This window comes from Stegostoma tigrinum, chromosome 38, assembly GCF_030684315.1.
Source record: "Stegostoma tigrinum isolate sSteTig4 chromosome 38, sSteTig4.hap1, whole genome shotgun sequence".
Taxonomy (NCBI): Eukaryota; Metazoa; Chordata; class Chondrichthyes; order Orectolobiformes; family Stegostomatidae; genus Stegostoma; species Stegostoma tigrinum.
This window is the reverse complement of record NC_081391.1, coordinates 13728725-13741011: the sequence shown is the minus strand read 5'-3', so window position 1 is coordinate 13741011 and position 12287 is coordinate 13728725. Positions and strand designations below refer to the sequence as shown.

General features: G+C 46.8%; 1 protein-coding gene across 1 annotated transcript; it reads right to left on the bottom strand.

Annotated features, from left to right (window-relative positions):
• Window positions 1–1524: 1524 nt before the first annotated feature.
• LOC132206409 (ferritin, middle subunit-like) lies at window positions 1525–6686 on the bottom strand. The gene is made up of 4 exons (XM_059640520.1): window positions 6585–6686; window positions 3627–3773; window positions 2131–2256; window positions 1525–1680 (listed from the first exon to the last, which is right to left on the bottom strand). The coding sequence occupies exons 1-4, from the start codon at window positions 6684–6686 to the stop codon at window positions 1525–1527; spliced, it is 531 nt and encodes a 176-aa protein (XP_059496503.1).
• Between the last annotated feature and the right edge of the window lie 5601 nt (window positions 6687–12287).

Genomic DNA, 12287 nt, shown 5'->3' with positions numbered 1-12287 from the left:
GAGTGACTCGTATACACAGTAGGCCTCAGGGTTTTCTGTGAATTAAAATCCCAGAAGCCCCTCCTCAGCAGCATCATTCCAGAGTCTGCTACACCAGACCATCTGTAATAACCAGCTGCTGAGCACGAGATGTAGCCTTGCCATTGGCACACTCAAGAATGACTGTATATAAAAAGCATGCTGCGACAGGGTAGGGAAGTCCAAAACTAGAGGGCACAGGTTTGAGGGGAGAGGGGCCAGGGGAAACACAGGGTCAAAGGACTGTGGTGTGACTGAGCAGGATGCTGGGCAGAAGGTTGATACTACGTGGGTCAAACGGCCCCTTCCAGGAGAGTAGGGATTCTATCACCAAGGATTGAGACTGGGCAAAATAAAAAGGATTATTGTGATGGAACAAATATATTCAGTACCTCAATGACCCACACTCTTCCTAAGGCTGCCGTGTGCACTTCGACAAAACTCAAGACAAACTCTGGGCTGTCTCTGTTCATCCCCCTCCCTCAGCCATGATCTGACGCCTTGAATGATCAAGGAAACAGCTGTATAGGAATGTCAGCATGTCCAGGCATCTTGTCTGAAGGAGACAGTCCCCACCTTCCCCAGAAATCCCTGCTCCCTCACTTGTTCAAATTGAAGCATGTCAAAAGAAAAAAGAGCCTTCAGCCCATGGAAAGGTTCCAAGAACCAAGGCAGCAGCTTTTCATACAAACCCTTGAACAGTAAGAAGCCAGTTGTAGCTGCAAGCATAAACCAAATGGGAGTATTTTTAAACCGTGGGCTATCATCCAAGCCCCAGGTCACCAATCCTTGTCTTTATGGGATCAAGACCATCCACTATCAATCAGGTAGCCCCAGAGAATCTGGAGCCGATTCCCTGGAATGTGACTGTTGTGAAAGTTTGGGCCGAATTTCCCCAGCTCAGGGCTGGCAGACTTCCAGTTATTTAGGTGGTGGGGGCAGGCAGGGTGGGGTCGAGAAGAGAAGCCGTTGGAAGAGAAAGTTGCTGAGCCCATGGGTGAAGGAAAGACAGCAAAAAAACTGATGAAGCCACTTGGAAGACAAACTTTGAATTGCTTCTGGGAAAAGAGAGCAATGCAGTTAAACCAAGACAGTTATTTAGAAAACCCCAAGGTGCCCTGGGAGGAGCAGCAGACAACTGACAAAACTTAAATGCGAACTGGTCAGTGGGGCCAACTGTCAATGGCTATTGCAAGGGTAGGTCACAGGCCCCGATTTGAACCTGAACTGGCTCCCATAGGCCTAGAGTCTGTCCACAGTGTGGGGGGGGGGGGGGGGGGGGGCGGTGAACTTCAGTAGGAAAGCTTGATTGACCAAAGAAAGGTATCAATGGTCTCAAAATGATGGACAAAAACCAATATCAATATATCATTTTATTCATTTACATTCAGCTGGTACAGCCATTACATTCTTTGCTACAAAATTCCTTCCCCCTGAAAGGAGACAGATTGCCCAGGGTGAAGTGGGGAATGCATTCAGGCCAAGCAGACAGTACTCCAGGCCACACTAACTGCTGTCCTCCAGGGAGAGCCTGTCAAACAGGTACTCTCCCATCCCATTCTCAGGGGCTCCCAGGCGCTTCAGGTTGGTGATGTAGTCCCCGAGTTGCTTGATGATCTCCACCTCCTCATCCAAATAGTGAGTCTCCAGGAAGTCACACAGCTGCAAGAATATGACAACTTGCTACATTAATGCTATCCAAGACAACCTCAGATTTCCTACTGCAAAACACTCAGCCATATGAGCTCTAGACTACCCTGAAAACCTAACACCTGGAGACTATGCCAGTGAGGACCATGTATTTCAACTGCTCTTGCAGTTTGTTAAGTGATGCTGTGTTGGATTATGATGGATAGTGATCATTCCACTGCAATAATCCTGGATGAGCATTCAGTGGCCAATATCACTTCATCACTCCTACTAGATTATAATCCAAATTCCCATTTTACTTGATTGCTGAGCTGATCAGATTATAAGCATTGGTACGGATCTGAAGAGATCCAAATGGCACTTGTCTGAGACAGCAGGCAACTTCTAATCCACAAAAGACCAACCATTGAAGGTGTTGCCCTGAGTGACCAGCAGTGAAGAGAATGAAGTGGTGAAGCTTACATGAGGGTCAGTCTGGGCTGTGGCAAGTTGGTGAAGATCCAGCAAACTCTGGTTCACATTCTTCTCCAGATCCAGGGCAACCTGCATCGCCTGCAGGCTGTTACCCCACTCATCCCTCTCTGGCTTCTGAGGATGGAAAGAAGGAAAGTGAAGCTTCAGAATCTCTACAACATCGATCAGTGCAGAACTGCTCTGAAATGCATCCCAGCTCATCCCACTCCCCCTCTATTCCTGTACCCCTGCATTTCAGATGGCCAATCCTCTTATACTATGAGGACACCAACGCAGACATGGGGAGGACATGTAAACACCAGTCCCTCACCAGAGGCCAGATCAAAACCTGTGTCCCTAGCACTGAGAACACTGCTAGCCCCTGAGGCAGCCCTGGAGCACAGTTCCTTCGAATTGCTTTCACCTTGCCTGTCGGTCCTTGATCTGAAGGAGGAAGTTGAATAACAGGTCATTGTGGGGGATAATGACAAGATTTGCATCAGGGTCCATCTGATGGAATTGCGAGGATATTCACAAGTGAATCCTAAATGCTGTCATGGTACAGTGGTAGTGCCCCTGTCTCTGGCTGACAAGGCCAAGGTTCAAGTACCACTTGTGCTGGTGGCTTCATACATGCCTGAGCAGGATGATCAGAAACATCACGGCTATTTAATTCATCCAAGGGACAGCGAGGTGTTTGCAAAGTGTGTTGTGCTGCTAACAGTTAAGAAAGGCCCACAACCATAGATCCCTCAAAGTTCAGACAAGGTCAACAGGGTGTAACAGTGACAGAGGGCAAGCAACCTCTATTAGTTGGGTGTGGTGGAACAGGAAGGGGGCCAGTCTTGTCACAGTTTGTTCTTCTAGTCACCACATTATTCCCTCTTTGGCCTCACCAGTCACAAGGACAGGATGGCACTGCAGGGGGAAGCTGGTGAGGTTGCCCAGGCTGTTGCCCAAGATCCATTGATTGGAGGTTAGATAGGCTGGGATTTTCTGTGGAGCAGGAACGGCTGAGGGAGTGACCTGATGTAACTATTGAAGAATAGAGAGTGGCCAGTTGATGGAATGCCTTCCCCATGGCAGACACCAAGACCAGAGAGAAACCAGGTTTGTGGAGTAAGCAGGTTAGAGGGGATTGGAGGAAACGTTCTCTTCACCCTCCTCCGAGGGGGAGGTTAGAAATATGAGATGAACCACATAAAGGGTTGGATGGTGGTGGAGTCAGCTACTCCAGATCAGTTTAAGGTCCAGCTGGACAAGTACATAGTGCCAGGACAGTGGCCTGTGGACCAAGGGAAGGGAAATGGGATTAAAGTGCTTTAGTGTTTGTGGGGTCAGCAAAGACATGGTGGGCCAAAGGGCTTCTTTCTACACTGGCTTCAAAAAGGAGATCAAACAGGCCGAACAAAGATTTGACTCAAATGAAAACCTTGTCACTGACTTGAAACCACACCACAAGAGCAGCCATTACCATCCCAACCCCCACCCCACCCAACTCCAACCTTCACATCCTGGAGGAGGACCCGGCCTCCACGCTGATTCTGGAATTTCAGCAGCTTCTCTGCATGTTCCCGCTTCTCCTGGGACTGATGTTTGAAGAAGCGGGAGACATGGGGGAGGGCAACATCATCCCGGTCAAAGTAGGACATCTGGAAGGGAGATCAAGGTAAAGCCCATTAACAAGTCACGGGCCAATTTTAGTTCAGAGCTCCAGGGCTACTTGAGCATTCTCAAAATCAAACTGACAATAAGCTGTTAAGTACCTGATGCATTAACAATTCAGAACCCAGTTTTGAGCAGTTCCTGTTGAATTGGAAAAATCAAAACAATCCCAGCTTCCTCCAGGTAAGCTGTAAACACCATGTGTTTTATTTTGGTTTGAAACTCCTGGCAAATTGCTCAGTGGGTCTGGCACAGCATTTGGTGAGAACAAGTGTGAATTGATGTTTTTACTGATTAACCTCCACCAGAAATGGGATAAATTACTGTTTGAATAGGGTTTCAAGAAATGCCAGAAGCTGGAATGCAGGATGTGCACCAATAGAACAGCTGCAGGGCACGCTATTGCTCCTTTGGCAAAGGCCAGAAAACAGATCCCAGACACTGCAACTAACAGCTAGGAAGGAGCACATTTTCTGCTTAGTCAGGATCAATGCAATTGGATGCACTGTATTAGTTTGACAAGGGCTGCAGTAGTGGGGTGGCTGGGGTGAGGGGGAAGGGATGAATGAAGGACATGGGCACCAAGAATCTGCCAAGGAAAGCCTGCCTCGGGACAGTCTTTGGATTGTTCTAGATACAGTTTACTGCTGCATCTAAAACAGCTGTACTGAGACTGCTAGCAACTTGTACCATTACACATGAAACAATGATTGACAAAACAAACTGATCACATGACAAATATGACAGTGACCTGCAGATCACCTACTCTCTAGACAACATCACTTATTAAAACAGTAACCTGGAAATGCTACTGTTGACTTAATCCAACAGGCAAAGTCCTGTAGATTTCTAAACCAGGATGTTCACAATTCAATGTATTCAGGTTTACCAGGTCTGCTATTGCAAGCAGCTACTAAGACACACATTCTTGGGAATCCTGCTGAAAAAAGTTGCTTTAATTGTCAAATGCAAACACAAGCACAATTTATCATTGCCCATTTAAATGGGCAGTTAGAAGATGTAGAATAGTGGAGATTTTACTCTTGGGACATGCTTCCAAGTTGTGTTAGGAACATGGGTCAGCGATTAAAACTGAACTGGTGGCTCAATGAAAGCTGTTGCCACCTCCCAAAGTGGGGCTGACAGGGACTTGATCCTCATCATGAGAGGACTTCCTGCTGACAAGCACAAGCCCAGAGAGCACCCGGCAACACTCACTAAGGTTACTTCTAACACCTTCTAAACACATTCTACCCCTTGGAAGGGCACAGGCACCCAACCACCTGGGGAAAGAGGGGCTAGTTAGAGTCAGGCCAAATACAACAGGAATAAGCTATTTTTTGCATATTCACTGGGTCAGTACCCTCCGCACATTCTCAGCCCCACGGCAGTGCCGTGCCTTGGAAAAGCTCCAACACTTCATATACAGACAGCCCACACCCACCTCATGAGTATGAAAAAAAGCAAAGTAGATCTCAAATGGAGATCTGCTTGATCAGATACCAGTCACAACCTCACCCAGTTTAATCTGAAACTAGAACATAACAGCACAGTACAGGCCCTAGATGTTGTGTCAACTTGTCATACTGATCTCAAGCCCATCTAACCTAGACTATTCCCTGTACGTCCATATGCTTGTCCAATGACGACTTAAATGTACCTAAAGTTGGCAAATCTACTACCGTCACAGGCAAAGCATTCCATTCCCTTACTACTGAGTAAAGAAACTACCTCAGACATCTGTCCTATATCTATCATCCCTCAATTTACAGCTATGCCCCCTCATGCTCACCGTCCGCAGAAAGAGGATTTCCCTTTCCAACCCTCAGAATATTATATGTTTCAATTAAGTCAACTCTCAACCTTCTCACCAATGAAGACAGCCTCAAGTCCCTCAGTCTTCCCTCATAAGAGCTTCCCTCGATACCAGGCAACATCCTAGTAAACCTCCTCTGCACTCTTGCCAAAGCTTCCACATCCTTATAATGCAGTGACCAGAACTGTATACAATACTACAAGTGCAGCCACACCAGAGTTTGGTACAGCTTCACCATAACCTCTTGGTTCCAGAACTCAATGCCTCTATTAATCAAAGAGAAAACACTGCCTTCTTAACCGCCCTGTCAACCTGGATGGCAACTTTCAAGGACCTGTTTACGTGGACACCGAGATCTCTCTGCTCATCTACATTACTAAGAATCTTACCATTAGCCTCGTGCTTTGCCTTCCGGTTACTCCTACCAAAGTGCATCACCTCACACTTGTCTGCATTAAACTCCATTTGCCACCTCTCAGCCCAGCTCTGTAGGGCTAGAACAAGCCTATTCTAAGCTGATTGCAATAGGAAATCAAGATTCTCAAGATTATTTGAGATGTTAAGTTGGGATCACCACAAAATTCAAATACAAGCAAGGATACAAGAAGGAAAAGAAGAGCAGTGACTAGCTGATGGTGCTTCCATTCCCACAATGGTTAGTCCCAATTCATTTTTAAATTAGTTCCCTCAAGTTTCAAACAGCCACAGGAAGCTATAATTACCACCAGTCACAGCACCATCATGGGACAGGCAAGTAACTACAAGAACACTCCACATCTCACTGACAACCAACTGGGACCCAAGTTAGAGTAACATTGGACACCAAACTATTGTTACAGTAACATCACACTCATCCTGCATTGAGAAATAGGTAGGAGCCACAAAACTCAGTCTATAAGATAGACAACTTAATTACATCCAAGGGGTAGAGTTCACTTCAACAGAACAGAAGTATGTTTCACCCAACAGAGACAGCACTCACCAAAGACTGATAGAGATAGGAGGCAGTGAGCTCCACATTAATCTGCTTGTTGACAGCAGCTTCACAATCCTGGTGATAGTTCTGACTGATCTGGGATGCCATCTTGTAAAGGAAAAGCTTGCTTTAGTTTCCACACCACAAAAATAACAAAGTTAAGAACAACAATAAACATCCCTGCCCTGGGACTCTATTTATACCCGAGGAGCCAACACTCATTTTATGAAGCAGGAAATGAGATCATCAGTGATGGCCAATCACTCTTGTTAATCAATTGATCAGCTGCCACATCCAATCAGTGCAGGATGGGAATCGGGTCAAAAAACCAATCAGAATTGATGAGTGGTTGATGATGAAATTGCTGAAATGATCTTTGACCTCCTGAACAAGTGCAAATTCTGGGAGGACATCTCCCTGAAAATGAGAATAAAGTATGCTCTAAAACTTCACGTCTGTATCTGAAGTTGTGCGTTAAGACACACTCAACACAGATTTGCAGAATTCTGTCGGATTGTTATTCTGAGGGATTAGTCGTCATAATTTTTGAACATTGGTGTTGGAGCTCTTTGAAAAATGGCTCGATTTGGTTGATCTGAACATTTTCCTATTTCTGTGCCGCAACAGAAATAATGTGCTTTTGGATCATCTAAAACAGGCAACTGATGTACTTTGTGGATCCAATCTGCATCTCATGTGATCTCCCTGACCTTGACCTTGAAGGCCCAGTTTGAAAAGCAAAACGCTAAATGTGCTGAGTGCCTCTTCTACACAGTAGGCCTCAGGCCTCTATGTCTCAGTTGCTGCTAGAAATGTATCGCACGTTGAACATTTCTGTCTCCCAGTTTCGTTTTTCATTGTTTGAAGTAGAACTAGCGATTAACCCCAGCAGGTTTCCAAGTGAGCAATTTCTGGTCCTGTTTACATTGCGTTCTGTAGATGGTACAGCTCAGAAACTGGGAATTCAGATGCTGGGAATTCTGTCAGGAAGTACTCAACTCCTGAGTTTCCAAAACCTGTCCACCGTCAATAAGGCTGAAGTTGGGAGTAGTGCTGGAATAGTTTACAATGTTGTCGCTTGAGGCAGCTCCGACGACACTCAAGCAGCTCCATGTAAATCTGTCACCATCCTGACTTGGAACACTATCCCTGTTTGTGAACGAAAATCCCAGAAGCCCCTCCTCAGCAGCAGCAGCAGCATCATTCCGGTCTCGCCGACACCAGGTGGACTGTAATAACCAGCTCATCACCACCTCCTGAAGTGGAACAGTTGCTGAGCACTAAATGTAGCCTTGCCATTGGCACACTCAAGATTGACTGTATATAAAAAGCATGCTGGGACAGGGTAGGGGGGTCCAAAACTAGAGGGCACCGGTTTGATGGGAGAGGGGGAAGGATTTAAAAGGGGTGTGAGGGACAACATTTTCACACAGAGGGTGGTACGTGCATGGAACGAGCTGCCAGAGGAAGTGGTCGAGGTGGATAGAATTACAACATTTAAGTGACATTTGGAGATTTACATGGAAAGGAACGGTTTAGAGAAAGATGGGCCAAATGTAGGCAAATGGCACTACACAGTTTATGAAAACCTGGTCTGCAAGTTCGGGCTGGGCTGCAGAGTCTATTCCCATGACGTAGTTTGCCACAGTGCATTCCTTCCCTTTGGTACTTTAGAATGTTTTGGCGCCTCAGTGCCAGGGACCCAGGTTCGATTCTACCCCTGGCTGATGGCCTGCGTGGATTTCCTCCAGGTGCTTGAGTTTCTTCACACAGCCCAATGATTTGCAGGGTAGGTGGGTTGGTAATACTAAATAGCCCCATAGTGACAATGCGCATCCAAGGTAATTCGATTGTCCGTGGGGTTAAGCAAATGGGTTGGGTCTGAGCAGGATGTGGTTCAGTGGGTCGATGCAGATTTAATGGGCCTAATATCCTCTTGCTGCACTATTGGGATTCTCCAGCCAAGACTTCAATTTGCTGCAATTAAACTGCTCTCTGTGGAGGAACAAACACGCTCAGTGCCTTAAAGACCCACACCCTCATGCAGGCTGCAGTGTGCACTCGCTACAAAACTCCCTGGAACAATCCTCAGGATGTCTCTGATAGCCCCCTCCCTAACCCAGGATCTCTGACCCCTCGAAAGATAAGGGAAGCAGGGGGACAGGAAAATCAGCATCTCCAGGTCTCCTCTCCGAGTCACACTGCTCCTTCAATGTGATTTCACCCAATTAACCTGCATCAGGAGTAACGCTCACCGTGGGGGAAGCTCAGAGGAACCAAAGGAGCAGCTTAGTGCGCTCAATGCAGGCTTTAGCAGCAAGAGCCAATCAAATGGCAACATTTAACCAGGAGCGCTGCTGTGCTATGCTATGCTCAAGACACTGCCACTGTGGGTGGCATCAAGAGCAGGCATTATACGCCCATACAGCTCAGGTGAATGTGAGCTGACTGTCTGATAGAGGCTGCTGTGAAAATTTGGGCTGCACTTTCCCAGGTCTTGGGGGTGGTAGGCTTGAAAATTTTTCCTTGGATGAAGCGGTAGAGTAAGTGCAAGGATAGGGAAAGAAAGTGGAATAAGGGAGCCACATTCGGACAAATTGGGATTGCTTCTGCGCATACTGCCCCCAGCAACCATGGGCATTGACTCCTTTTGGAGCTGAAGTGGATATAAAATCCCCTGAAGTGTCACCGTGTGGTAACTCAGACTGAAGGAGGAATCAACTGGTGAGCATTGCCAACTGGTGGAGACGTGTAACAAGGGAAGGGTGAATGGGTTTTAGAGAGTGGCACGTGGCACCCCACCCCCCACCACCTTGACTGCTGGTCCTGGTTTGACCCTTTACCAGCACCCAACGCTGTTGGGCTGCACACATGGTTGTGGGGGAGGGGGGTGTAAAGAAAAAAGTAACAGAAACAAAGGAGACAACAATGCTGAGAACTGAGAATAGAATATACTCGTCACGTCATGTTAGGGCCCGAGTCACAATGAATAGCAGACCAGCTGAAGTGGTATCCTCTCCCAATGAGCTGGTTCCTGCCCCTGGCAAGGAAACACATCCCGATATCTCACCTCCTTCGGCTGAGCTGATCCAGCCAGCAGATTAGTTAGTTTTGTCGTCAAATTGTGATTTCTGTCACTTGGAGTGTAAGGTACTGTTCAGGGAGGCTGATGAGGAAAGGTATTTAACGTTAATTTTTCCATGCCTTATCCATGTACAAGTTAAAATTTCCCTAATTTTCAGAATGTTGGGGCCTGGTCCTAGCTTTTGATAAAAGGTGTGGGAAGTTGCTTTTGCAAAAGGAATTCCACGTTCTGTTAACTGCAATTGTGCACACCACATCCAACAGTATGCTAGTCATTGTCAAAAACGTTTTCTCGGCCAACAGCATCAAACCACAACCTCAAATTCTGGTGGGAGGGGAATATCTTGTTTCACACAAAGGAGGCACTCCATCTCATTATCCCTGACCAGTGAGGTGGGGAAATTGTCAAAAGACCCAGTGAATTAGTCTCATGTCCAATTGTAATTGGACCAGCCAATCAAACTACAGAAAGATTACAGGCTTCAAGCTCTCGAGAGACACCACCCAGTTCTCTGAATGATGGACAATAAGCAAGATCAACACATCATTTTATTCATTCCCATTCGGCTGCTACAGCTATTACATTCTTTGCTACAAGTCCCTTCTCCTTGGAAGGAGACAGGTTGGCCAGGGTGAAGTGGGGCATGCATTCAGACCAAGTAGACAGTGCTCCAGGCCACACTAACTGCTGTCCTCCAGGGAGAGCCTGTCAAACAGGTACTCTCCGATCCCATTCTCAGGGGCTCCCAGGTGCTTCAGGTTGGTGATGTAGTCACCCAGTTGCTTGATGATCTCCACCTCCTCATCCAAATAGAGAGTCTCCAGGAAGTCACAGCTGCAACAGAGGAAGACGACAACTGAGTGCATTAACACTGTCCAAGACAACTTCATAATTCCCACTGAAAAACCCTTAGCCATAAATTGCTCTAGACAGCCCTGAAAATCTAGCTACCAGGTGGAGAATTGATGCCAGTGACGACAACATTTCAGCTGATCCATCTCACCTTCTTAAAGAGCTCCAAGTTGTATTGTATAGTGCAACAATCCCCAATTCAGCAGCCAAAAATCACATCAGCATTCCCACTAGACTGTCAGCCAAATTCCTATTTCAGTTTGGTGTTGAGCAATTGTAACATTGTACCTTAATAACATAATTATGATGACAATGTAGCATCTGGACAGAGTTACGTCTGTGACTTTCCACTCCACAAAGATCAACCAATGAAGTTGAGGAGGCATGGCAGTGGTGAGAATGAAGAGGTGAAGCTTACATGAGGGTCAGTCTGGGCTGTGGCGAGTTGGTGTAGATCCAACAAACTCTGGTTCACGTTCTTCTCCAGATCCAGGAGAACTTGCATTGCCTGCAGGCTGTTACCCTACTCATCCCTCTCTGGCTTCTGGAGGGGGGAAAAGAAGTACAGTTAAGCCTCAGAATCAGACTCCCTGCAGCATGGGAGCAGGCCATTCAGCCCATTGAGTCTGCAATCAACCTTCTGAAGCAGATCTCAGATTTACCTGATCCCATAGCCCTGCATTTCCCCCACAGCTACTTCACCCAGCCTGCCCATATTTGGACTGTAGGAAGAAACTGATCTTGTCAGCACCAGTCACCAGAGGCCAGAGCTAAACCTGTGTCCCTGGCACTGAGGCAGCAGTGCTAACCACTGAGCAACTGTGCCACCCCTAAAACCCACATTGATGACTTGTAGGTGACTTCACTTTGCTCCATTTATCCTTGATCTGAAGCATGAAGTCATTGTGGGGACAGGGATTTATTTCACACAAAGTTAAACTGTTTGCACCAGTGCCCATTTGTCATTTAGATCAGGACATTCACACCTTAGTCTCAAGGGCTCTTGAGGTAGAGTACCAATCTGGACCTTGCAGGCCAGGCATCTATGTCTCACCTGTGCCAGTGGCTTCATACATGTCTGAGCAGGATGATCAGACATCACTGCTGTTTAATTCATTGAAGGGAGCAGCAATGTGCTTACAGTAAAAGGGACAAGCAACAAATGCCCAAGGCCATCCCTCAAGGTTCAGCAAAGGTAGACAGAGTGGGGAAGGGGCTGACATGATGCTGGTCTCCAGGAGTTGGGGATCAGTAAAAAGGATGAGTCTTGCCATAAACATGGCAGCATTGGCCAGACCAAAGAAGGAATGTAGTGTGGTGACCAGAACCACAATCAGAAGGACAGGGTGACACTGGAGGGGGTACAGGTGAGGGTCATCAGGATGTTGGCCCAAGATGGGGGAAGAAAACTGACAAAAAAAACAATGATGAGAGGGAGGTTGGATAGACTGGGATGGTTATCTCATGGAAGTGTGGAAGATCAGGGAGCATGGACAATAGACAGTCCCTGTGGCAGACATGAAGACCAGATGGCACAGGTTTGAGGAGATTGGAGGATAAATGGAGGGTGGGAGAGGTATGGGATGCATGACCTGAGGGGTCAGTGGAGGAAGTTACTCCAGCAACATTGAAGCCTAATCTCAACAACTTCTTCATGCCAGAAGATAGTAGGCTGTGGACTAAGTGCAAGGAAATTGTGTTAATGTAGTTTGAGGTTTGTGGGCAGCATAGACATGGTGGACAATAGGGCTAGTTTAGAAACTGCCTTCAAA